The sequence below is a fragment of the Poromitra crassiceps genome, assembly GCF_964638095.1.
Source record: "Poromitra crassiceps genome assembly, chromosome: 11".
In the NCBI taxonomy this organism is placed as follows: domain Eukaryota; kingdom Metazoa; phylum Chordata; class Actinopteri; order Beryciformes; family Melamphaidae; genus Poromitra; species Poromitra crassiceps.
In genome coordinates this window covers 46973018-46996209 of record NC_139643.1, presented here as the reverse complement: position 1 = coordinate 46996209, position 23192 = coordinate 46973018, and the positions used below count along the sequence as shown (strand labels likewise).

General features: G+C 42.2%; 2 protein-coding genes across 2 annotated transcripts in view; both read left to right on the top strand.

Moving 5' to 3' along the window:
• Nucleotides 1-138: 138 nt before the first annotated feature.
• Nucleotides 139-14782, top strand: eif3eb (eukaryotic translation initiation factor 3, subunit E, b). The gene is made up of 13 exons (XM_083645764.1): nucleotides 139-255; nucleotides 3350-3467; nucleotides 4596-4713; nucleotides 4846-4888; nucleotides 6820-6924; nucleotides 7060-7185; nucleotides 8040-8164; nucleotides 8659-8785; nucleotides 8888-8989; nucleotides 11113-11222; nucleotides 11536-11638; nucleotides 11989-12123; nucleotides 13906-14782. The coding sequence occupies exons 1-13, from the start codon at nucleotides 166-168 to the stop codon at nucleotides 13948-13950; spliced, it is 1347 nt and encodes a 448-aa protein (XP_083501890.1). The 5' UTR covers nucleotides 139-165; the 3' UTR covers nucleotides 13951-14782.
• Nucleotides 14783-16004: 1222 nt separating this feature from the next.
• pleca (plectin a) overlaps nucleotides 16005-23192 on the top strand; it is a gene marked incomplete at its 5' end in the record, with an annotated part of 146662 nt that continues 139474 nt past the window's right edge. The window contains 3 exons of the mRNA XM_083645817.1: nucleotides 16005-16164; nucleotides 17720-17757; nucleotides 20708-20881. Of these exons, the coding sequence (XP_083501943.1) occupies nucleotides 16005-16164; nucleotides 17720-17757; nucleotides 20708-20881 (372 nt within the window). The remainder of the gene's footprint in view (nucleotides 16165-17719; nucleotides 17758-20707; nucleotides 20882-23192) is intronic.

Here is a 23192-nt window from a genome sequence, read left to right as displayed (position 1 = left end):
TCTTTATGGTTAACATGAACACACTGAACACGTTTGTGGGCGTCGCTCACTCAACACAACAGCTAACCACGCCCCCTGCAGCCAGTGCAGTGACATGACCATTGTGGTGTCTGCGTTTGGTTTGTTAATAAAGTTCGTTTTGAAGCCTAGCCTCCCAAAGAAGCCATGGCGGACTACGATTTGACAACCAGGATAGCCCATTTTCTGGACCGACATTTGGTCTTTCCTCTCTTGGAGTTCCTATCTGTAAAAGAGGTACAACGTTGTTATCATTGTATAACGCCAAAATATTACTTCGCGGTTTGTCAGTGGGCTTTAATACCCGAGAACACGACGCTTTGATCCACCACGGCCGAGCTAACTCAGCTAGCTAGCTAGCTAGCTACCTAGCAGGAACTCACGCTACATTGCGAGTAAGCTAATGTTTCCTTCAGCGCAAAGTCTGAGATTTTGGGCCTCCCCCCAGACAAAGCTCGGAAAAGGCTTGCTCAATTCCTGGATGCCTATGGGATCTATTATTCAGGGGCGGACTGGGACCATAATTCAGGCCCGGGCATTAGATAACATGCAGGCCAGGCCAACACACGCGGACACACATGCCGCCGGCCGAAAAATTTGGGCCGTTTGAAGCAAGATTTGGTTAATATACTGCTAACGTCATGTTACATGTTACAGGGCTGCCAAGTTTCAGCCAAAGTTAGGAGTGAGACCTTGACGAAGGGATGCGATTTGGCCCTTTTTAGGGTAGATTTAGAGGGATATCTCAATTTAAATTAACATTAGGATTACTGTTGTGATGTAATTATTCAGTCTTCACCCCCATCATGCCAGCTGCTCTCCCTGCACTGTCGGCCCTCCTCGTGCTCTCTCTCTCTGTCTTTACTCTGAATAGTGAATATTCAAGAAATATGATCAATTGCTAAAAAGAATAGAATACACAGAGTCCAAGCTACATTAGGATTAGACTGTCAGATGTCATTATTCAGTCTTATTCTGTCATTATTCAGGCAGCTCCTCTCCACGAAATTATTTTTGCAACTTAAAAACCAGTTTCCTGCTATTTTATATAGTGTTCCTAATTGACCAGCACAAGTAGAAATAAAAACAATTGTAACAAGAAAAGTCAGATCCACAGCCTCCTCCACTGTTTCCTCTGACCTGGAAAGTTTGACAGGGGGTGGTTGACCCTTCACTGCCCAGAATGACAGCAGATCTCTCTGCTTCTTCTTCCCTGACATCTTTCAATTGGTTTCAAAAATCAGTGTGCAGTTAAGGAATGAATGACCCACAGTCTCAAAGGATAGCTACATGTTACTGTAAATCCCTTATGCTTCCCACACACTAGAGGATAAAATGCCCGATTTAATGCCTGATTCCCCTTGGGGGGGCGTGGCCCGATTCGAGGCTAGTCTCAACCGATTTTTTGTCAAAATAATTGTCAAGTGTCTGGTGTCAATAAATTATTGATTGAATCGGAGCCTGCCCGATCTCGAATCGGGCATATCAAACATGTTTGATATTTACGATGGCTGTCTCCCGACGGAACCCTCAATAGCCAATGAGAGCGAGCAGACCGGGACGCGTCGACGCGTCATACCCGGATGTTAATGCAGCGCTCACAACAAACGAGCAACAGCAGTGCCATGTAGCTCCTCTCTCCCCAGCATCCTCACAGCAGTGGGTGGACAGTGGCGGAGGGCTCTCCAAACATGTGCCGAGCGGAGCGGAGCGCTTTGCTTCAAGGGAGCGGATATGCTGTAATATGAGCTCTCAGACAGGACGTTGTTTTAGCTCATTTTGCGAGGGTGTCAGCCTGCTTGTAGTGGACCTGCCGCTCGGTGCATGTTTGGAGAGCCATCTGTTGTTGTCTGTGGGAAAAAAATTGCAGTTTTGTCGGATATAAACAGCCTACAGTCTAGTTGCTGCAATCGCTTTGAGTCTGTACTTCAAAGAGCTGGTGTGTGGTCTCGCAGTCTGGCCGAATCGTCTAGTGTGTGCGTTCAGGCGATTTTAATGTTAAAATCTGATGAAATTGTCCTTATGTCTGTGGTCTCTCATGTTTTTAAAATCGGTTAAGATTTGAAAATCCTCTAGTGTGTAGGCAGCTTAAGCTCATAGTAAGTATCAATTAGCTCACACATGCAAATATGTGATGGTTTTAACTAACACTGCTATTATAGTCATGTTTTTTTGTTTTTGTTAAACCCACCACAGCAACCTGCCACGTTGTTCACCAGCAGCCTGTGTAACGTTACTCCTGCTCTGACTGAGTGACTAGAACGCACTTTATTCTATAAAAATAAGGTATTTTGGATGATCAAGGTGAGGTGGTTACCTACCGTTTGACCTCCCGCTTCCGTTGCAAGAGTGTCACGGCGTTCTCTTTTCAAACTGTTCGCCAAACTGTTTTGTTGTTGTTCTTCCTGGGATAGTGACGCCATGACCCGCCCTACTCTGCCTCTGATTGGTTGGTACTCGTGGTTGCCTTTCGTTGGGTTGCTTAGATTTAGGCAGGGGACTGATGATTGGTTAAGGTTAGGGTAAGAATATCTGGGTCAGCTAATCAGAGGCAGAATAGGGCATGCTCACCCTGTGACGGACTCTAACTATGGCAAGCAGCAAGTTATGGAAATATTATAATAGAAGTGAGAGGGAAAAACCTTTATGAGCGTGTGAAATAGCAAGTGTGGCGTGTGCGCGTGTGAAGAGGTTAAATTGCGTGACTCTCACTCTCAAAGGGTGAGACTTGGCAGCTCTGCATGTTATGTTACCTATTTGTTCACTAATATAATTCAACATTGCCTAGATAACTGCAAGTATAATATGAAGACGTAAAAACAAAAACATGCCTCTGTACAAAAGCTTCACAGCAAACCTAATTTAAGGAAGAGTGCAGTGTCCTGTCTTGGCTTGTCCGAGGTTAAATGCAAATACAAAAAAATCAAACCTCTTCATCGCCCACCCGCGCTGGGGTCTCAGCAGCTGAAAAGTTAACTCATTCCTCCCTGCCTGGCTGCCTGCAGCCTGCCTGCCTGCAATCTGTGCAATTAGGAACACTTATACATACTGGCCTGCTTTTCAGTGAGTGCCCTAGCCTGCACACAATCTTTTTTTTTTTTGCAGGTCATGCCAGGCCAGGCCACCGGGCATCTGCCCGAAGCGCCCGATTATGCAGTCCGCGCCCGTTATTATTTGATCCCATACTAGAGTCGTGCATAGACACTCGACAATTGAGCTAAGATAGTCTGATATTGCTGTTTGTCATACTTCAGACTACAACATAAAAAGTTCTGTATGAAGGCATTTATTGGTTTCTGACTCTGGGAAAAACATTTTCTTACTCCAACAGATCTACTGTGAAAAGGAACTTCTTCAGGGAAAGCTGGATCTCCTCAGCGAGACAAATATGGTGGATTTCGCCATGGATGTGTACAAACACCTGTATCCAGACAAGGAAATCCCACATTGTAAGAAGGCTTTTTGTTAAGAAAATGCATTTTTGAAAATGCATTTTTGCTGTATTTGTAGCTTTGCTGTATTTGTAGCATAGTGTTCCGCCATCTTTATTTTGGTCAGCGCATGACATCACAGGGTTTGTGTACTGTACAGTAGAGGACAGTAGTGGAATACAGGCTAGTCACGTGTTGGTACTAAGGATTTTGAATGTTTTGATGAATCGAAACAACCACAAACCAAGTCAGAAAGCCTGCAGCGTATGATGTGAACCTGTTAGAAAAATTGCAGCGATCTATATAGGCTACCATACGGAGGAGGAGAAAGTCAGGTGAGTTTGGATTATCTGATATGAGATCGCTGTAACGTTATCACAACCAACCCGACCATAAATAGAGAGAAAGAGAGAGAGGACGCAACGTTATACCACCGAGACGGACACTAAACTCAACAGGTGAGCTCACAAGACCTAATGTTTCGGCCGCTAAAGCAAGGTGCCCAGAGCACATCAAGGAGGCTAATGTTAACCAAACCAAACCACACGACACACAACTCTCGCATAAAGCCTGCCTGCGGTGCTAACCGTTAGAGCACTATAACCAACGTTTTTACACGATTCCTATCTGCTGACCCAAAACCGTGTTGCCCGGCCAGTGTCAAGCTAACACAGCAATCAATGGCTGTGGTCTGAACTAACACCACCTCCTGTTATAACTTAAAAAAAACCATTTGCCGTGTCCTTGAATTGTAAAAAAGTTTTAAAATGAAAATAAATGACATTTTCTGGTGAAAGGCGAAGCGGATGGGCTAGACCTGTAACAAAATGGCTTCACAAAACACGAGCGAACAAGATTGTAGCATAGATTTAGGTTTTATCAGATCATACCTACCACCCCTCTGACGTCACCGGCTAGCTAACTACAAAATGCCGGCGCCCTAGTGGTGAAGCAGTGGAATGTTTAACCTAATTCTATGAAATCTAGGTCTATTTCAGTCTTGGAATGCATTGCCCTGTCTAGTCTAAGGTAAAATGCAAATGAACTAGAGTCACATGATCAACTGTTTCATTTCCGCTTTAACTTAGACTTTAGTAGCACTCATGCAACAGCAGTATATTAATGAGAAAAAATGTCCACTCTCAGCCTTGAGGGAGAAGAGGACCACTGTGGTGGCTCAGCTGAAGCAGCTGCAGTTGGAGACGGAGCCGATTGTTAAGATGTTTGAAGACCCAGAGACGACCCGGCAGATGCAGTCTACCAGGTCAGATCAACACATCTTTATCACATGCTTTGTACATTCTTCTGTCATACTTTCTACACTGATGTTCAGTGACAGCCAGGCTCATCTGACTGACTTTAGATCGTTTCATCTGTTTTGATTGTTTTTCCTCAGAGATGGGCGGATGCTGTTCGACTATCTGTCGGAGAAACACAATGTAAGTTGTGTTGTGTGTTCTAGGATGCAATCACGCTCTTCTACTTTTTGTAGAAAACAAAATGCTGCCTTCACTCAACTTCACTGCATTTTATTCTGAAAAGTTGCTGGATATACATTTTGTTTCCATAACGACCAACTGCTGCCACTATGGCCAAACACTATTAATGTCCAACTCTCACTCCTGAACACAGCCAACTAGGTATGCACGATAATTGTCGGCCGATATGGCCATTTTGCGTTATTATTTATTATTCCCATAATGGCCTTTTTCCGATAAATTAACAGCCGATAATCAGGCTTTGTTTTTGCCTTGGAATTGGCTATTGTTGTCGCACGCTCGTGACATCACAGCTGCGACGGCAGCTCTGCCTTGCCAAACATGGCTGCTGCCAGTATGTTTTCACAGTTTCACATTATCACAACACTATTGTAATTTGCAATCCATGTCCCGCACGGGTTCCGAGAGGAGGGGAAACGTCTAAGCTGGCATTACGTTAAACCAAAGCTGGCGATGAATGATGCAGCGGATTTGTTTGTCGTTTACGTTAGCTGTTGTTAGCATTAGCTCGTAGCGCGGCCTACACTTCAGGCTCGCCCGCTTGGCAGACAAACTGCTGTAATCAAACAGCCCCGCAAAAGCACTTAAAGTGTAACTTACCCCCAAAACACTTTTTTTCAGCTTTTAACCAATTGGCTTTCCGTTCTATACAAGCCTTTATTTTTGTATTGACTATAATTGAGTGATACACTTTATTGAAACAATCATATTATATCAGAAGTTTTCTTTGTTTTGTGTTCACATTGATGTCAGTAAGATTTGGTTAGGTGAGAGCTATGCTCACTACATCTGCCTTTTTCTTAACCCCCAGGCGTGCATAAAATACAGGTTAAAAACCAAACAAAAATATTATATATATATTTTTATTATAATAATTATCGATTATCGGCCAGGACAAGCAGATATTTATCGATTATCGTATCGGTTGAAAAAAATCCATATCGTGCATCCCTGAGCCAACATGCTCCTTACTGACTCTTTATGTTGAGAGCCACAGTTACTAGCAACGTCTCTACTGGTACTTTCCATTTGCATTCTTGTTGTGTTTGTTGTTGCAAAATGTCAGTGGCCTAGGTGGCCTACACAGTCCAATGCCAATTGATCTTCCTTGTAATTAGTCAGTTCACAAAAAGCAGTCCACATCATGTGTGCAGTGCACATCATGTGTGCAGTGCACATCATGTGTGCAGTCCACATCATGTGTGCAGTCCACATCATGTGTGCAGTCCACATCATGTGTGCAGTCCACATCATGTGTGCAGTCCACATCATGTGTGCAGTGCACTCCTATTACAGACCTTTCGCACTGTGCTCCTAAAAACACGCCTTCTCACAGCAGTCCATTAACTGTTCATCTAAAAAAGGGCTGGCAGTATGAAAAAGATGATTATTGTGAATTAGCGTGTCGACTTCTAACAACCTCTTTCATCATAACCTAACCTTTTACAACTGACCCTTTATCAGTCAAATTGACCCTTTTCACGGGGGCCATTTTGTGTGGAAAAGGCAGGGTAAACACAGGTGCAAGCAAAACACTAATGAGGGTTTCAAACTTCCATGATTGGAATTTGGAAACTCTCATTAGTGTTTTGCTTGCGCCTGTGTTTACCCTACCTTTTCGACACAAAATGGCCCTTGTGAAAAGGGTTTTTTGCAGTTAGAATAGGCAAACCTTAACCTGACTCCGCCAGATGGGGCGGTATTGAGTTCACAACATCTGACAGCGTCAGGTTAGGCAAACCTCCCACTCACTAACAAAATTCGCCAGCATTAAGCTGCTTTATTTTAATTTTTTTTATTATTTTTTTATCCTTGTTGCATGTGCTTCTTAGTTATTTGAGTTCCTTACACTCGTGTTGATCATTTCTCAGTTCCGTCAGGAGTACCTGGACACACTGTACAGGTATGCCAAGTTCCAGTACGAGTGTGGTAACTACTCAGGGGCTGCGGAGTACCTCTACTTTTTCCGTGTGCTGGTAAGAGTAACTACTCACATAATAGAACATTGCAGCAAACTCTATACGAGCCACATTGAATTGAATAGTCTGTTCTTCAAATGACATTGTTGTCGGTCTTCTGCTTAAGACAACGTTTTGCTCCTCTTCTCTCAGGTTCCCTCAACAGACAGAAATGCCTTGAGCTCCTTGTGGGGGAAGCTGGCCTCGGAGATCCTGATGCAGAACTGGGAGGCGGCCATGGAGGACCTCACTCGACTAAGGGAGACTATTGATAACAATGTAAGGGGTAAATACTTATGAAAACCCAGTAAGCTTTTATTTATTTATTTATAATCACAGCAGTTTTTTGTAGGTTTACAGTAGTGATATACGGTAAAGTGACAAGAAGATCCAACAATATTGTAGGGAAACTCACAGTAACAATTTTCTGATACAACTCATAGACTTAGTCACCAGAAAACATCCTCTCAGTCCTTTTTAGTTGGAAGGTAGGAAATCACATGACAATGAGATTGAAACTAGGGATGGGCATTTTAAGTCATTTCAATATTCACATACTCTCATTAACTAATGTAATTAATAATAATAGTGTCCTTTTTTGCATAATAACACTGGTGGTCCGTGTCCAAGGGGAAATACGCGGAACCAAAGTTTGGCTACGTTAAGCTATCGTAGGCTATGGACCTATTTCACATTGCACCTAAAGCAGCCATTTTGTGTCTAAAAGGCAGGAAGCCTATGTACACACACAGATTAACACTCCTGGCTTCCACACTTGCCTGGACCCTGGAGCATATACGAGAAAGGAGCCAACAGGAGTTTTAATCCGTGTGGGTTTAACGCTCGGTTCACAAAGGAGTGCAATTTTTGGGTAATTTGCTCCAATAAAGGCCTTTTATTGGCAAAACCAGAGCCTTGGTATGCCTGTTTTTAAAATGAAATTCTAACCATGATGGTGAAAGAGTGCTGGTCTAGCATGAACCCAGTCAGACATTTGTCTATAATTGTGCATGAAAGCACTGCTTGATTGATTGGTTATCATAGATATTATTTTCTGAAAAGCATTACCTACTATGTTTTATAACACATTTTTTTTCCTTTTGTATCACTCTTTCCTTCCTCTCCCCTGTCAGTCGGTGAGCTCCCCTCTCCAGGCTCTCCAGCAGAGAACGTGGCTCATCCACTGGTCCCTGTTTGTCTTCTTCAACCATCCAAAAGGCAGGGACAACATCATCGAGCTGTTCCTCTACCAGCCTCAGTATGTGACTTTTATTTATTTATTTATTTATTTATTTATTTAAATGAGGACTGACTACGTTTACATGGACTGCAATAATCCAACTAGGGCTGCAGCTAACGATTTATTTTAGTAATTCTGATTATTCCACTCCACTCTTACAATGAGGGAATAATGTAGGCGTTCACTGTCTTGCTCAAGGACATGAGGCTTTTGTATGTACCCTGCTGTTACATTGTTGCTTGATGTTTTTTCTTTTCCCCCTGAATGCATCATGAGTTCTATCTATTTATTTGGAAGTTGTAGCAAGTGCATAAAAGCGGTTTGGCGTGCAAAACAATTCAAGGGTTTATAGCAAATTAAACAATGTTTAATTGCATGAATGAACACTGGTTTGATCAGCTTGAACAGCTTGTGTGTGGGGAAGATGCACTCTCTTTTCTTTTGAAGCACAGATGATATCCAAAAGGCCTTTGTGATGGCAGCTATTGATGACTGTATGCTGCCTTTTCCAGGTACCTGAATGTGATCCAGACAATGTGCCCGCACATCCTGCGCTACCTGACGACAGCAGTCATCACCAACAAAGACGTACGCAAGCGCAGGCAAGTCCTCAAGGACTTGGTGAAGGTCATTCAACAGGTAAGATCAATGGCAAAATCATCTTCAAATGCTTAAATGGTTAAGTGTCTTAAGGAATGAGTCGAGCCTTGAAATGATGGTTGCTCTCTCACTTCCCCACAGGAGTCGTACACATACAAGGACCCCATCACAGAGTTTGTGGAATGTCTCTATGTGAACTTTGACTTTGACGGCGCCCAGAAGAAGCTGAGGGAGTGCGAGTCGGTGAGAGTAACCTCCAAAAGTTTTCTCCTTAACTTCACTGTGCCCCCCGCCTGACAGTGTGTGTTTGTCATGGCGCGCAGGGCCTAAATCCCCCCCATAAAAGTGAGCCTCTCCTGGGACTGAGGGGGTGATATGAAGCTTCCCTTAGCTATGCTGCTCTGATCTCCTGAGTCCTAGGCATTTAATTTAGCAGCTATTCAGTCTGAGCAAATCCATGTCTGCCCTGATTTGCTGCCTCTTAACTTTGATTCAAATTGATTTTCAAAGTGGAACAGCTGTCAGATTTGGGGCTCGGTTGCCTTCTCTTTAGAAACCCTGGACTGCAGTTTTGTAGTCCACTTTGTAGGACACAATACACCAGATCTGCAATACGTCATTTTGTAGGCGGCTGCTGACGGCACATGTTCCCGCCCCCTTTTAGGGGGAAAACGCAAGCCTCTCCCCGTTGACCTCAATGTAAAATAGCACTACCAAAAAATTTTATAGAAAAATAGCAAATGCTAAAATTGTTAAGTGTCTTAAGGAATTAGTCAAACCTTGAAATGATGGTTGCTCTCTCACTTCCCACAATATATTACAACAGTTGTAATATATTGTCATGTCATGGTGTTTTGAGGTCAAACGAAATTGATTGTTATTTTTCTATTATTTTTTGGGGTAGTGCTATTTTACATTGAAGTCAATGGGGAGAGGCTTGTGTTTTCCCCCTAAAAGGAGGAGGGGCCTAATTGCAGATGTGATGTATTGGCTTCTACCCTTCGTGTATAAACGATGCAGCACTTGTCAAGGCAGAACAATCAACAATTGTGTCACACTTGAGTGTGAGCATAATAATGGAAAGCATGGACATAGATCATAAAGTCATTCCATAGTCATAGGCTTTGTTGACTCTTAAGGTCCTTACACATCAAGAGCGATGCGAATATACGGCACGAAATTGCGATGCGAGTTTTGACCCACCTGTCAATCACAGCCACAGATGTGTACACGTCGGAAGCGAATTTCTGAAAAATCGACCGTGGTTCTAAAAAATAAACGCCGCAATAACGCTCAGCGAAACTTCCCGTTGGTATGCACGGTTGCATTGACTGATATAGGTTCGGAAAATATTATTGACGTGCGAATTAATCGCACGAAAAAAACGCTCCCGATGTGTAAGGACCTTTTAATGGTCAGGGCTGATTTATATACAGGATGTATTTACAGGCTTTTTGCTCATCGTTCCCCCCAGAGATCAAAATAGACCAATTTTAATTGAAACGCAACAATTCTTACTTGAAACTTCATCACGTGAGCTTTGTAATTGTATCCCTTTTGGAACGGGTTTTCTAGAGTAGAAAGTCCTCTAATTTAAAAGGAAAACGGTTTAATTAAATAGTTTGAAAAGCATGGTAATGATAGATGTCAGCAATGGGCATGGACTGTCGTCTTGATGACATGCTAGTATGAAAGCTAGTAGTATTATGTGTGATTTTGATCACGGCACCTTAGGCTGTGTTTGTTTACCACTGCTGTGTGTGTTTACCACTGCTGTGTGTGTGTAGACAACACATTCTTGTGAACACAAGAACAATACGTGTTAGAAACTGTGCATTTATATTAGACACCAGGTTCTCCCTGTAGAGCAGATGACCTGATTAGGCTTTGGAGCCGCTTGCAGCATAAATCTGCATGTTAATGAGGGGAAAAAAATATATTTTCTGATGTTTAATCAATGTATCATGGTGATAATGATGCGTGCCTCCTGAATGACAAAACCCCCATTCGGAAACAAATATCATGATATGATTGATAATCAATCAAATAGTGTTTAAAAAAGTAATGGTTGTAAATGCAGCCAGGAAGACTGGAGAAAACACCCAAACTGATAAGGTGCCTGTGCCTGAGTGCTTTGGCAACACAAGTACATGTCATGCCAATACAAGCATTGATTCATATGATTTAAAATTATAGCCACACACTCATAAATATGATATCGAATGAATTTTATTATTCCATATGTTTTCAAGAGATGCACTCCATGCTACAAGAATGATTTTCTCTGTGCCTGTGGGTGTGAATGGGAATGCTTTTTTGGTCAATAAAACCGACATTTTTGCCTCTTTTTTTTTTTTACCTTCCAGGTTCTTGTGAATGACTTCTTTCTGGTTGCTTGTCTCGAGGACTTCATCGAGAACGCCCGTCTCTTCATCTTCGAGACCTTTTGTCGTATTCATCAGTGTATCAGCATCAGGTACAGAGGAGCCTTGAAAGGGTGTTTTTTTGTGGAGGCACGGTTGCTTTAGAAGATGAATAAAAGTTTGTTTTTTATTTTTTTGTGTTTGTGTTCTACTTCTAGACCTGCACAGTTCATGTTCCAGAGCAATATTACTTCTCAATGCGCCGTAATTTTAGATGTTATTTATGCCTGTTTTTCAAGTACTAAATACTGAACCGTAAAAATGGTACTTTCGCAGGGTGGAGTTTCTCCTGAGGATATTTACATACTTAACTGGATTGCCCTCCTTCCCCCCCCCCCCCCCCCCTTATTCCCTCTCTCCTCTCAGCATGCTGGCAGACAAGCTCAACATGACGCCCGAGGAGGCGGAGAGGTGGATCGTCAACCTCATCCGTAACGCCAGACTGGACGCGAAGATCGACTCGAAGCTAGTGAGACACTGCATTCACTTCACTGAGATCCAGCCTCATTAAGAGGAGCTTCAAATCTCATTTGGATAGTAATGTGGCAGTTTTTTTGTTTTTTTTGGCATTGCTTTTAACAGTTCTCATGAGCCTAATGGTTCTGAGCAATAGCAAACACCACGTAAATAACTGAAATTTGAAAGTCTAAAGAAAAATCAAATCTCTCTGCAAGCCGTAGCATACTTGAGCCTCAACACACTCAGTCCTTCACGCACACCCAAGCCCGTCAGGATCTAAGCCAGTGGTGAACTACTTTTTGTGCTATTTCAAAGTGAATTTTTTCAAACCAATAAACACCTTTTGAATTCATCCTTTAGGGTCACGTGGTGATGGGCAACAACGCAGTGTCGCCATACCAGCAGGTGATCGAGAAGACCAAGAGCCTCTCCTTCCGCAGCCAGATGTTGGCGATGAACATTGAGAAGAAGCAAGCCCACAGCAACAGGAATGAGGTACGCCGAGGCCGAAATATTGCACAGGGATGCAAACTAAACATATCATCTTTTGCCATTTCTGGCTGTTGGGGTGAGCCTTTTCAGAAAGATGGAAAACACAGATTTATTTTTTACAGTGTGTCCCATCATCCTTACTCCTCCCAGTCACATCCAATAGACATTTGACTCTATCCTTTGTGATGCTGCCCTCTGTTGGAGTGGAAGGAAAATACTCCTTTTCAGATGACATTGCATACATTCGTCTTCCCACTTTGATTGATCGATTGATATCCCTGGAATGCGTGTTTTAACGAGCCAGTTACATTTCTTTGCATTCTTAGAGATTATAGTGTTTGTTTTTTGTTCATGTTTCTAACAATTGGCCAAGTTAGTAGTTAGTTTATGGGATAGGAATTCTGCCAGATGACAGGCACTAGGCGCCATTTTCTACTTCATTTGGAAGAGAAAATTATCCTGAAATGAAGATTTGATTGACAGCTGCATGTCATGATATGATTGGTTGAAATGGGGTAGAAATTTGATAGTACTAGGTGACGTCAGCAAACTGTACATTACTGTTATCAATGAAATCTTGAAAAATGAACTTTTGATGTGAAAAAGTGTGAAAAACTAAAGAAATTAGATTGTTGTGATTTTTTTTGCATACATTATTAAATAGGTGCACTGCATACCCAGGTATTTGAACTAAAATAAGTAATTTTTTTAGGTTCAGCTCAACTTTAAAGTCCCTGGAAACCAAAATCCACAAAAACCTTCTAACTATTAAATTTAGGGTCTTATGTCAGTAATTGTGTGGTTCAGAAAGTGTTTGATATTACTTTCAACCCTAACCCCAAAAATCGACACTTTTCTACAAGGTCTGGATTTCCATTTCCTCATTGAAGAGAGCGGTGCGCGCGGTGCTAAAATGCATGATCTTATCACGTCATAAGATTGAATCGAATCACACACGCATGCACACACGCGCGCACACACACACAGTAGCGCTGTTCACTCGCAGCGGCAGAGTCGATCTTCCCCTCTGTCAGTATGCAACGAGCGAACACACACACTCCATCTATCTTTCCTTCTCTCTCTCTCCTCTCTCCCCTTTTCCCTCTCTCTTTCTCTCTCTCTCTCTCTCTCTCTCTCTCTCTCGGAGGAGACCGGAGACCTGCTGCAGACGGGACACGCCCACACAGTCCGCGGGAGAAAATACTCTTAAAATCGAATTGATTCTCATTACTTTTGCCATGACTGTCAAACCTAAATTTATATACTTTGCGACGTTCATCGTCGTTCAAATTTGGCTGGTGGCTTATTAACATAGGTTCCTGTGATGTGATGAACTCAAAATGCTAAATAATAAAGAAATATTTCTGGTTTCCAGGGACTTTAAGGAGTTTACCTTCAAAACACCGAATTACCTCATGACCTAAACCACATTACCTCATTAGCTAAACCACATTACCTCATTAGCTAAACCACATTACTTAAACCACATTACCTCGTTACCTAACCCACGTTACCTCATTAGCTAAAGTTGAATCGTTCAACATCGCTAAAATACAGAAGCATCCATCATTTTTTTCAGAGAGAGAGGTTTTAGGTACTTAATATCTTTAAAAGGTGCCATAATTTGTATTTTTGTCCCATCAATCATTTTGGAAGAGCGGATGTTTTGGGATGTTGGATATATGTAATTTTAGAACAGAACTCTTCCTTTATTGCCTTTTATAAGGTATTTTGAGTCAAGCTGCTCTAATAGCTCTTCTGTTTGCTTGTTTCCTTTTCACCCAGACACCTAACTGGGGAGCTCAAGCTGAAGCCACCACTGGCTTCTAAACTACAGATCAGGATGAAGAGGAAGATTCCTGCAGAGTTTTTTTTTTAAAAGGGTTATTGAGTTCATTTATTTGTTTGGCCTCCATTCCCACTGAAGTCAGTTAGGCTTGTTGCTCATTGATGAGGTCTCAGAGTTTCACCTTTAAGTGGACACTATCTTCTGACTAGACGAGGAGCAGATCCTAGACCAGTGATACTCAACCAGGGTTCCAAGTGGCCCCCTGGCCATTTTCTAATTCACAATGAAAACTATGAAGTTTTGACTGAGCTCCAGCTAAATTCTCAAATATCGCCACCTGCTTGCCACCCAGATATGATGTACTAACTAACTTAACTTATCCTATCCTGTGTGCACAACATTTAAAATAAACTCCGGCTGACACCCTAAATACCTACAATCTGCTACAGATTTTTCATTATTATTATTAATGTTTGTTTATTAACTAGCCCCTGGCCTCCTGTCATTTTGCAAATGTGGCCCCCGGGCAAAGCAAGTTGAGTATCCCTGTCCTAGACTCTCTGGTCTCCAGATGCACCCCTGTTACCACCGCAGCCGTCGGTGATGACCTGGCCGACTCTGTGGTCACCGTGGGTCCCGTTGTCGCCGGAGACCTGGACTCGACTGTCCTGTGGCTGGATGGTGCCGCTGCCCAGGTTGCGGACTTCTCAGGTTCTTGGGAAGGACTTCTTTCTGGTTGCTTGTCATGAGAACTTCATCAAGAACGCCCTTCTCTTCATCTTCGAGACATCATCCAGGGAGTTCCCCAAGCCCCGTTTGTGTTTTTGCAATTTGGATATTGTTTTATTTATAATTAAATTGAGCATTGGGCCTTTATAAGAATGTTTATTTGTATTATTTCAATTGTCACACTCATGGATACATATTTGAGGTTTGTTTATTAATTGGGGAAAAGGACCACTGGAACAAACGCTGCAAACATGAGCCGGCTACTTTTTCAATCTGACTGGCTACTCAAAAGTTTGGGGAACTCTGACACAGACACACCACAACAATTTTTCAAGAATTAGTTACACTGACTATACAGATAATAACTGCACGGGATTTGAGAGAAATACACTTTGTAGATGGGGTATGTTCAGCTAATGGGACTTACTTTACCTGTATTTCTTTGCTCAGTGTCTACATGCTTGAGTGCAGCCTTATGCAGCGTAACCATGTCAGTTATGCTGATGCCATCAAGGCTTTGTCAACCACGCCTTATTTGACTATATTGAATTAGACTGCACACTGACAACTCCATATCATAAAGTCAATATTTAAGTTGTTTAAAAGTGCTGGTGAAACCAGTCTACCCTTAGATATTATTATAGTAGCATAATTCAGCCTTAAGGATTGACTTGAAACCAGCTGGGTGAGCAGGTTTGCTCCAGTAACATGCTCTGTTTCGAGCTCACTCTTTTTTCCCCTTCTAAGAATGTCTGAAATAAATGTGTTGGTCAGTTTGTCTGCAACTAAATGTGCTGCTGGTTGTTTGGTGTTAAAATGAGATCCTTGATTAATCTGGAAAATAAAATCAAAAACATTAAAATAGCTGAACTTTAAAGGCATGACAGGCAGCTCGTCCATAAACACATTTCAGATGATTTGCAGGTTGTCTGCTTGGAGATGCCGGCACCTCTCCCCCAGTGCACTAATTATTGTTTCAAGTAGAGAGGGGAAAGTGCCCCAGGTGCATTTCTGAGTCGTCCCCTTACCATTACATGGTCTGTGTGTGTGTGTGCGTGACACGTGCGTGCATGTGCCTGTAGGAGGATTCCTTCAGATATTCACCTTGGGAGTGGCCGACGGTTATTCCATTTGCCAGTATAGACTAACTCCTACTCACTCCTCCACCGAGCTGTTTCCCTTATGCACACACACAGACAGAGCTGACATGGGCTGAGGTCTGAGGGCTCCTGGAACAGCTGGTACCCATCTGTGGCTGCCGGCTGCCTTTACTATACTGTTTGTGCTGCGTCCTCTTGCTGTTGAAGGCACTGAGGCTGCCCTGAGAGGAGAAGCAGCAGCCTGACAAGACAAGCGAGGCTCCAGCATGGACACCCTGACAGCCTGGGCCCTCACTAACCCGGCGGCGGCACGCCTCCTCTGGGTCTTGGTCCTGGTGTTGGCCACTCTCCTGGTCTGGCTCTTCTTCTTCTGCTGCTACACCAGGAGCCACAGTTCTTCTCCCTCCATGGAGAGGTACCTGGCAGGTAGGTGTAGGCCCTTGACTCCCCTCCCTGCAGCAGCGTTGCTGGACGCCTACGATAGGCTTACCACGACCCGACTGATCCAGCTCACTGTGAAGGTTTAGCTTCAAGTCTTCACTGCGGAGGAACATTCCGTTTTTTTTTTTTTTTACCTCCTCCAAGTCTGCTCATTGTAAATTGTTAGGGTTTCTTTGCCAAGACTTCCCAGAAACTGCCAGGCCTTGTTGAGCTGTGCCTGCATGTTGTGGTCAGGAAGCTGGTCTGATTTGCTGTTTAAATGTACTTTTAACTGAATGGACACAATGTGCCTTTCATACTGTAGCAGTGTTGGTGCAGTAAGAAAGACGTGGGTATTTATAGGATTCTGCTCCAGACCTTCACATCTGAAGAAGAATGTTTGACTGTTGTCGTTACGCAGTCCACACTGTGAGCTTATAATGACACGTTTTCACTTTGACACGATGTGATGTCATAGTTCAACAACTCCTGCCCCGCTACAGGCATTTGCATGTCATCATCAGTCATTGTAACCTGCATACTGCCTAAGATCTCAATAAAGGTTCAATGACTGAATGAATGAGTGAATGTCAATGCTTCCAGCATGTGAATGGTGGCAGTGTACAGTCAGTGACTCAATCAGGACCCCTCTGTCATCTGTTGTACAGTTCACATTAGGGCTGGGCGATATTGACAAAATCAAATATCATAATATTTTAGACTGCATACCTCTATCGATAATGTGACGATATTTACGGGATGGGTAATCGTGCGTTCACATTAATGATCCTCAGTAATAATCGCCTATTAGACTCGTGGCGAGGCCTTGGCCCTGATGGAACTCCTCTGCCTCTTCAAATTTGCTGTTTCTGTGGAGTCGTTCAAACATCAGCTAAAAAACTCACCTTTTTAAAGAGCCTTTCAATGCTTGATGTATATCTCTCACTGTTTTTGAATCCACTTAGTTTTTTGGTGAATTGTATCTTTGAACAATGTAAGCACTTCTGTACTTCTGTCTGTGTTCATGGTCCCCCTGATATTTCTCTTTATACTATTTCTTTTTTTACAGCTGTGGCCCCTGTTTTTGGTCACTTATGCTGAGCATACTCTGTATATTGTTGTATTTTTAGTGTTTTGTAAAGCACTTTGTGATCTCGGTCTGTGAAAGGTGCTCTATAAATAAAATTATTATTATTATATATAATATGTCATCAGTAAGAAGCAATGTGGATAATGATGAGCAGGCAAAGCCAATCATTGTTGCCAGAACAGGCTAATAAGTACAGATAACTATCACTTTACTGCAACACAGGAAGAAGTAACATTTCAGTTCTTTCACAAAATTACAAACAAAAATCCACGACTGTTAAATCAGTAAGTTAGTAAAGTTTATTTGCATAGCACCTTTCACAGTGCTGCTTTTAAATCATTTTCATGAACATGCATCGATGATATAACATGTTGTGTGCTTGACTTTTTTTTTCATAAGGTATTGAGCCACATTTGTATATGAAATAGAACTATTTCCCAGCTTCTAAAAATATTGTTTGTCTCCATACAGTTATGGTGAAGCATTCCAAATCAAAAGCTTCAAGTCCGGTGAGTAAATCAATCACAATAAAATCACTCTGTTATGTTTTGAATAACTATTTCTTAAGAGGTCATTGCTATCAACTGCCCTCATCCTGGGTAACCATGGTGCTGTTGTAGATGACTAGGGCCAAAATCTCCTTTCATCTCTTTTATCACTTGCAGTGCCTCCTTCAGACTGCAGAGGTCACTGTTCACTTGCACATTTTCCAGTCTTCACCCAGTGGGCTCGAGCATTGAGCACACTATCTGTGCAGCAGGTCTCTCTGAAGGACCATCTCCAGCTTAGGATCCCAAAGTTAAAGTTCTCCCCTTTCGCCCCATCACTAGAGGAAATGGTTTATATCAGTGGGAGGCGGGCCTCCCCATGGGGGCTCCAAGCAGTTTCAGGGAAGGCTCAGTGAATGGAAAGTGACAAAAGATTACATTAGTTATAAAAAGGAGATCACATTGTATAGGCTAAATGTGTGTGATTTGGTTAAAGAGATACAGTAGTTTTTGGGGAATTTGACAGTTTTTCCCAGAGTCAAAAACAAATCAATGCCTTCAGACAGACCTTTTTCATGATTTCGTGTATGTCTGAAGTATGTCAGTCAAACAGCAATATCAGGCTATCTTGACTCAATTCTTGAGTGTCTATTGGCTCAAATGGGGAGGGGGGGGGTGCCTTTTCCCAAGCTTATTCTGGTCTGGTGGGGGGGGTGGGGGAGGCCCACGGTCTCGGACTTTGAAAACCCCTGGTTTATATCATTCCCACGCAGTCTGTGTAATACAACACAACCTCTCAGCAGCCGCAGTGTTATCTAGTGTCAACTCCATTACAGAGTGCACTACACGTGAGCTGGTGTTATACTCTATCGGCCTGGCGCAGTCAGTGTGTTTTGGCACAGCCAAGTGAGTGAGCGTTGTTACAGAGTGGACAGGCACTGTGCAGCCATTGTGCGCGATAAGCGGGAGATCCAGGCCATGAAACCAGAGTCTGTTTGTCTCCATTCACCCCGTAACGCAGAGACCGTCGGCTCTCAGGCTTTCAACCTCTGTGCTGAAAAATGCGTTTGTGTTCAAATCATAATACGCGGTGGTGAATGAATGTATATCGTTGTTTTGCAGTCTTGGAGAACTCTGGGTCTTCTTGCGGCTAACGATAACTATCATCAGCACAGGCTCTGAGCATAGAGAAAGTACTTCACTAGGATTTTTTTGAACATTTTGATTAATCAAAACAACTACAATCCAAGTCAGAAACACAACAGCATACAGTATGTATGCTGTGAGCCCGTTAGAATTCAAAATCCTTACTACCAACACTCAACTAACCTGTACTCCACTGCTGTACTGTACTGTACTGTACTGTACTGTACTGTACTGTCAACCTAGTGACATCATCTAGCAGCGCCCTAGTTTGCGAAAAGCAAGTTGAAATGTGTCATGTGCCATCATCAGAATCAGAATGATCTTTATTGTCATTATATACTCAGGTACAAGTGTAATTATACTCGGGTACAACAGAATTACGTATGGCTTCTCTCCGTGTGTAGTCAAAGGTAAGTTCAAAGTTCAGAGTGTACAGTAGAGTGATGGGTGGCTTTTTGCCATGACTGAATTCGTCAGCTGAATGACCTTATATAGGCTACTGTACATTCCTATATGTCACAGTGTCATTTGAGATGTGAATGATTTCATTATGAATGCCTGCCCCCCCCCGAACAACCGAATGAATGACAGCCTTGTTTAATTCGTGACAATGAAGCTCATACAAGTTTGACGTCATAACGTATGATGGCTTAGATGATCCTTCATTTCAAAATATTGCATGTGTCACATCTCTTGAGTTCTGAGTCTGACCCATTAGGTCTAATGGCTGTAATTATATGAGGAATCTTGTTCTAAAGGAATAAGTTGAATAACATGAAATTTAACTCAGACTGTAAATTTCATGTAAATTCAACGTAAATAATAATAATAATGATAATATCCACAGAACACTCATGTACATAATATATATTTGATTTGATTGCATTTGATTTGATTGCAATTTTAGTTATATCTTTCCTACTTCTTTATCTCTGTATATTGACCTGACCGCTACGCTGCATACAGACACTAAGACAAATTCCTCATATGTAACTTGCATACTGTGGCAATAAAAGTGATTCTGATTCTGATTCTAATAATAATTTCCTTTGTTTGCTTGTCAAGCAAATAGTTTGTTAATTAAAATAGCCTACAACATCTAGCCTGCTATGCTATTGAAATTTATTTCACCGTTGCATTAAACATTGTAGACTAAAATCATTATCAGAGGTTTGTCATTTAACATCTTATGTTATAAGATTGATATTGATATTATAAGATTAATATCAAGGGTACGCACTGTAGAGCATTTGTCATTTTGTCAGCTAAGAATGTCGGTTACCACAAAAGAACAATTTATATCAAATATTTTGTTATTGATCATTTCAGAGAGAGGATATCTCATTTTTGGAGCAAAAACGTCTATCTGATGTTGTAGATATACCCGTCTTCAGGGAATTTCAATTCAGGGAAAAGAATGTGAAAAATAAAACCCCGCTTGTTTACCTGACAGCACTAATCACAATCAATGTGAGCCTCTGCTCTGAATAAGCGTGTCTTTGTCCGGCCCAGTCACAGCATGCCAGATATCAAAAGACTGTTTCCCAATGGTGAGATCTACAATTAGAGAGAAGCCTTCCTCTGAGAAAACTAGAAATGAACCTTCATTGGCACAAAAACTGATCGTCGGTCAACACTGGATGGAGGGATTATGTAGTGAATACTACTGTGATTGAGTAGTTTCCCCCAAAAATGTAAAACTGTTGAAACCCAGACTAATGACATTGTTTCAGGTGTTTTGTCAGCTCTTTAAATGGAAAACTCTTCTATGATTGTGTGAGTACTGATCTCGGTGAAATGACCGAAGCTACCGTGTCATTTTCAGCGCAAGAAAAAGCCCAGAGAGAAACAAGGTGCTTGCGTCCAGTTGGAGGAGGCGGTGGCGGAGGAGGAGCCTGTGCCCTCTGGACAGGAACCAGCTGGTCCCGCGGCCAGGAAGAGGAAAAGACGGTCGCCGAAGGCCGGAGTGGAAACTGTGACTGCACAAACCACACCAAAGGTGAGGACATGTTGTTCTGCTGTGTGCCATGGAAGGCCTCATTTCCTGGCACTTCACAACCGTTTCCCCACTTAGTTGCATGAGTTGGTGTTTGGATCTTTCTTGAAGGATTTGAAAGACTTGAACGCATCCTCTTTTTCCACAAAAACTAATACTTGTGCAGTTACACACAGTTGTACCTGGCAGCCCAAGAGGAAATGTGCAACTCTTCCAGGGTGCATAAGTGTTGAGGATGTCTAGCTCTGTTGAGGATGTCTAACTGTTTGCCCACATTTAGGGCTGATCTGGCTCTGTGGCAGCTGGCAAAAAAAGAAAAAAGTTACATGATGGATATAGGATGAATCAGAGTGACATCACAACAACAAAAAAGTACTTCCTGGTGCCACTCCTGAAAAAACTACTATGAAATAAAGCTGAAAAGCTGTGCCAAACTGACATTAATAGATCGACGGCACAGTGGCTCAGTTGTTAGTACTGTTGCCTCACAGCAAGAAGGTCCTGGGTTCGAACCCCCGGTCTGTCCCAGGTCCTTTCTGTGTGGAGTTTGCATGTTCTCCCCGTGTTTGTGTGGGTTTTCTCCAGGTGCTCCGGTTTCCTCACAACCTCAAAGACATGTATGTTAGGGTTAATACTCCTGTCAGTGTTCCTGACCAAGGCACTGGCAAAAAGAACTGGAGTTGGTCCCTGGGCGCTGCACAGTGGCTGCCCACTGCTCCTAGTTGTAGGAAGGTTCCTAGTAGAGGATGGGTCAAATGCAGAGGATGAATTTCCCCATTGGGATAAATAAAGGATAACTTCACTTAACTTAACTCAAGAACTACACATCACATCGCTTATATTTTGACATTGTGAGTGAGAGCAGAAGTAGCTAAAGGGTTTGATGTATAATATATGTTTGTAGTGTTAAAGTTGTGTGAACTGTCACAGTTTTAAAATGTGCAAATTTAGTTTGCACTCAAGGCTGGCTGCTCCATATGGGTCCCATTGTAAAGGTTGAAAAAAAGCACAATACCTAAACTTCGATTTCTCAAACAGTACAAAAGATAAATTAAAGCTGAATTAAGGTGATAGATTCCTAAACGTGGTGACTCGTTTAAAGTTTGAATGCAGTAGTTAGAGTTCAAAGAGGGCATGGTTTCACCATGAACTGCTGTTTAAAACAAGTGTTTTAGACAAACACTCACAGAGTTAGAGTTAAATTACTACTAACAATTTTGCTATGAAACGTAATACAAAGTCTTGAGGCAATTCTATATACAGTATGTACATGTTTTTAACAAATGTGTTGTTGTTGTTGCTGCTGCTGTTGTTTCCCAGCACCAATGAAACTAAACAGTGTGTTTCTGAGGTTTAAATAAATGTTCAATCGATCAATATCTCTCTATATATATATCAAGACGTGTGTGAACTGGCTCTTCCTTATGATGGAATCTCCGATGGATGGATCATAACCAGGATGTACAGAGGCTTCACATCTGCAGTGTTTCACATCTTTGAATCCTTGGCGTGAGTCTTTAGCTGGAGCACGCTTCACTCTTCAGCGAGCTCCTGCTTCACCGTGAGGTAGATGACGTGAATGAGCCTTTAGCACAAAGGGGACAAAGCTGGCACACACACACACGCTGGCATTCAGCACTGATTATGGCATGGATAGTTTATGAATAGAGAGCCAAAGTGGAACGTCACTTCCTGCTTCAGCACTGTACCAGAGATTTTCATTGGCCATTTATTTTCCCATAGACATTTGGTAAAATGCTTATAAAAATAGTTGTACTTGTTCAAACCAAACGGTTCAGATATATTTAGAAACAGGAGAGATCGCATAACATTTCACTCGGACCAAAACGTTAAAAAAATTAGTGTTTAAAGACAATATTTTTTCGATTTTTTTTTTTTTTTTAAGTTTTGGTCCGAGTGAAATGTTCTATGGTCTCTCTTGATTCTAAATATAGCGGAACCGTTTGGTTTGACCAAGTACAACTATTTTTTTATAAGCATTTTACGAAATGTCTATGGGAAAATAAATTGCGGAAGAAAATCTCTGGTACAGTGCTGAAGCAGGAAGTGGCGTTCACTTTGCCTCTCTATACAAGGGTGGGCACAGAGCTGGAGAGAGCCAGCAATCCCCCCACCTCTCCTCTACTTGTTCATCGATTGGTCCATTCTACAAGCGGCAGACTAATGTAGTAGGGCCTAGGGCAACACAACAAGCATGTTGTAAGCTGTGTATTTTCTTCAATGGCTCTCAGCATGCCTCTTTTCAATTCAATACAACTGTATACCACATGGGGCAATTTAAAGGATGCAATTA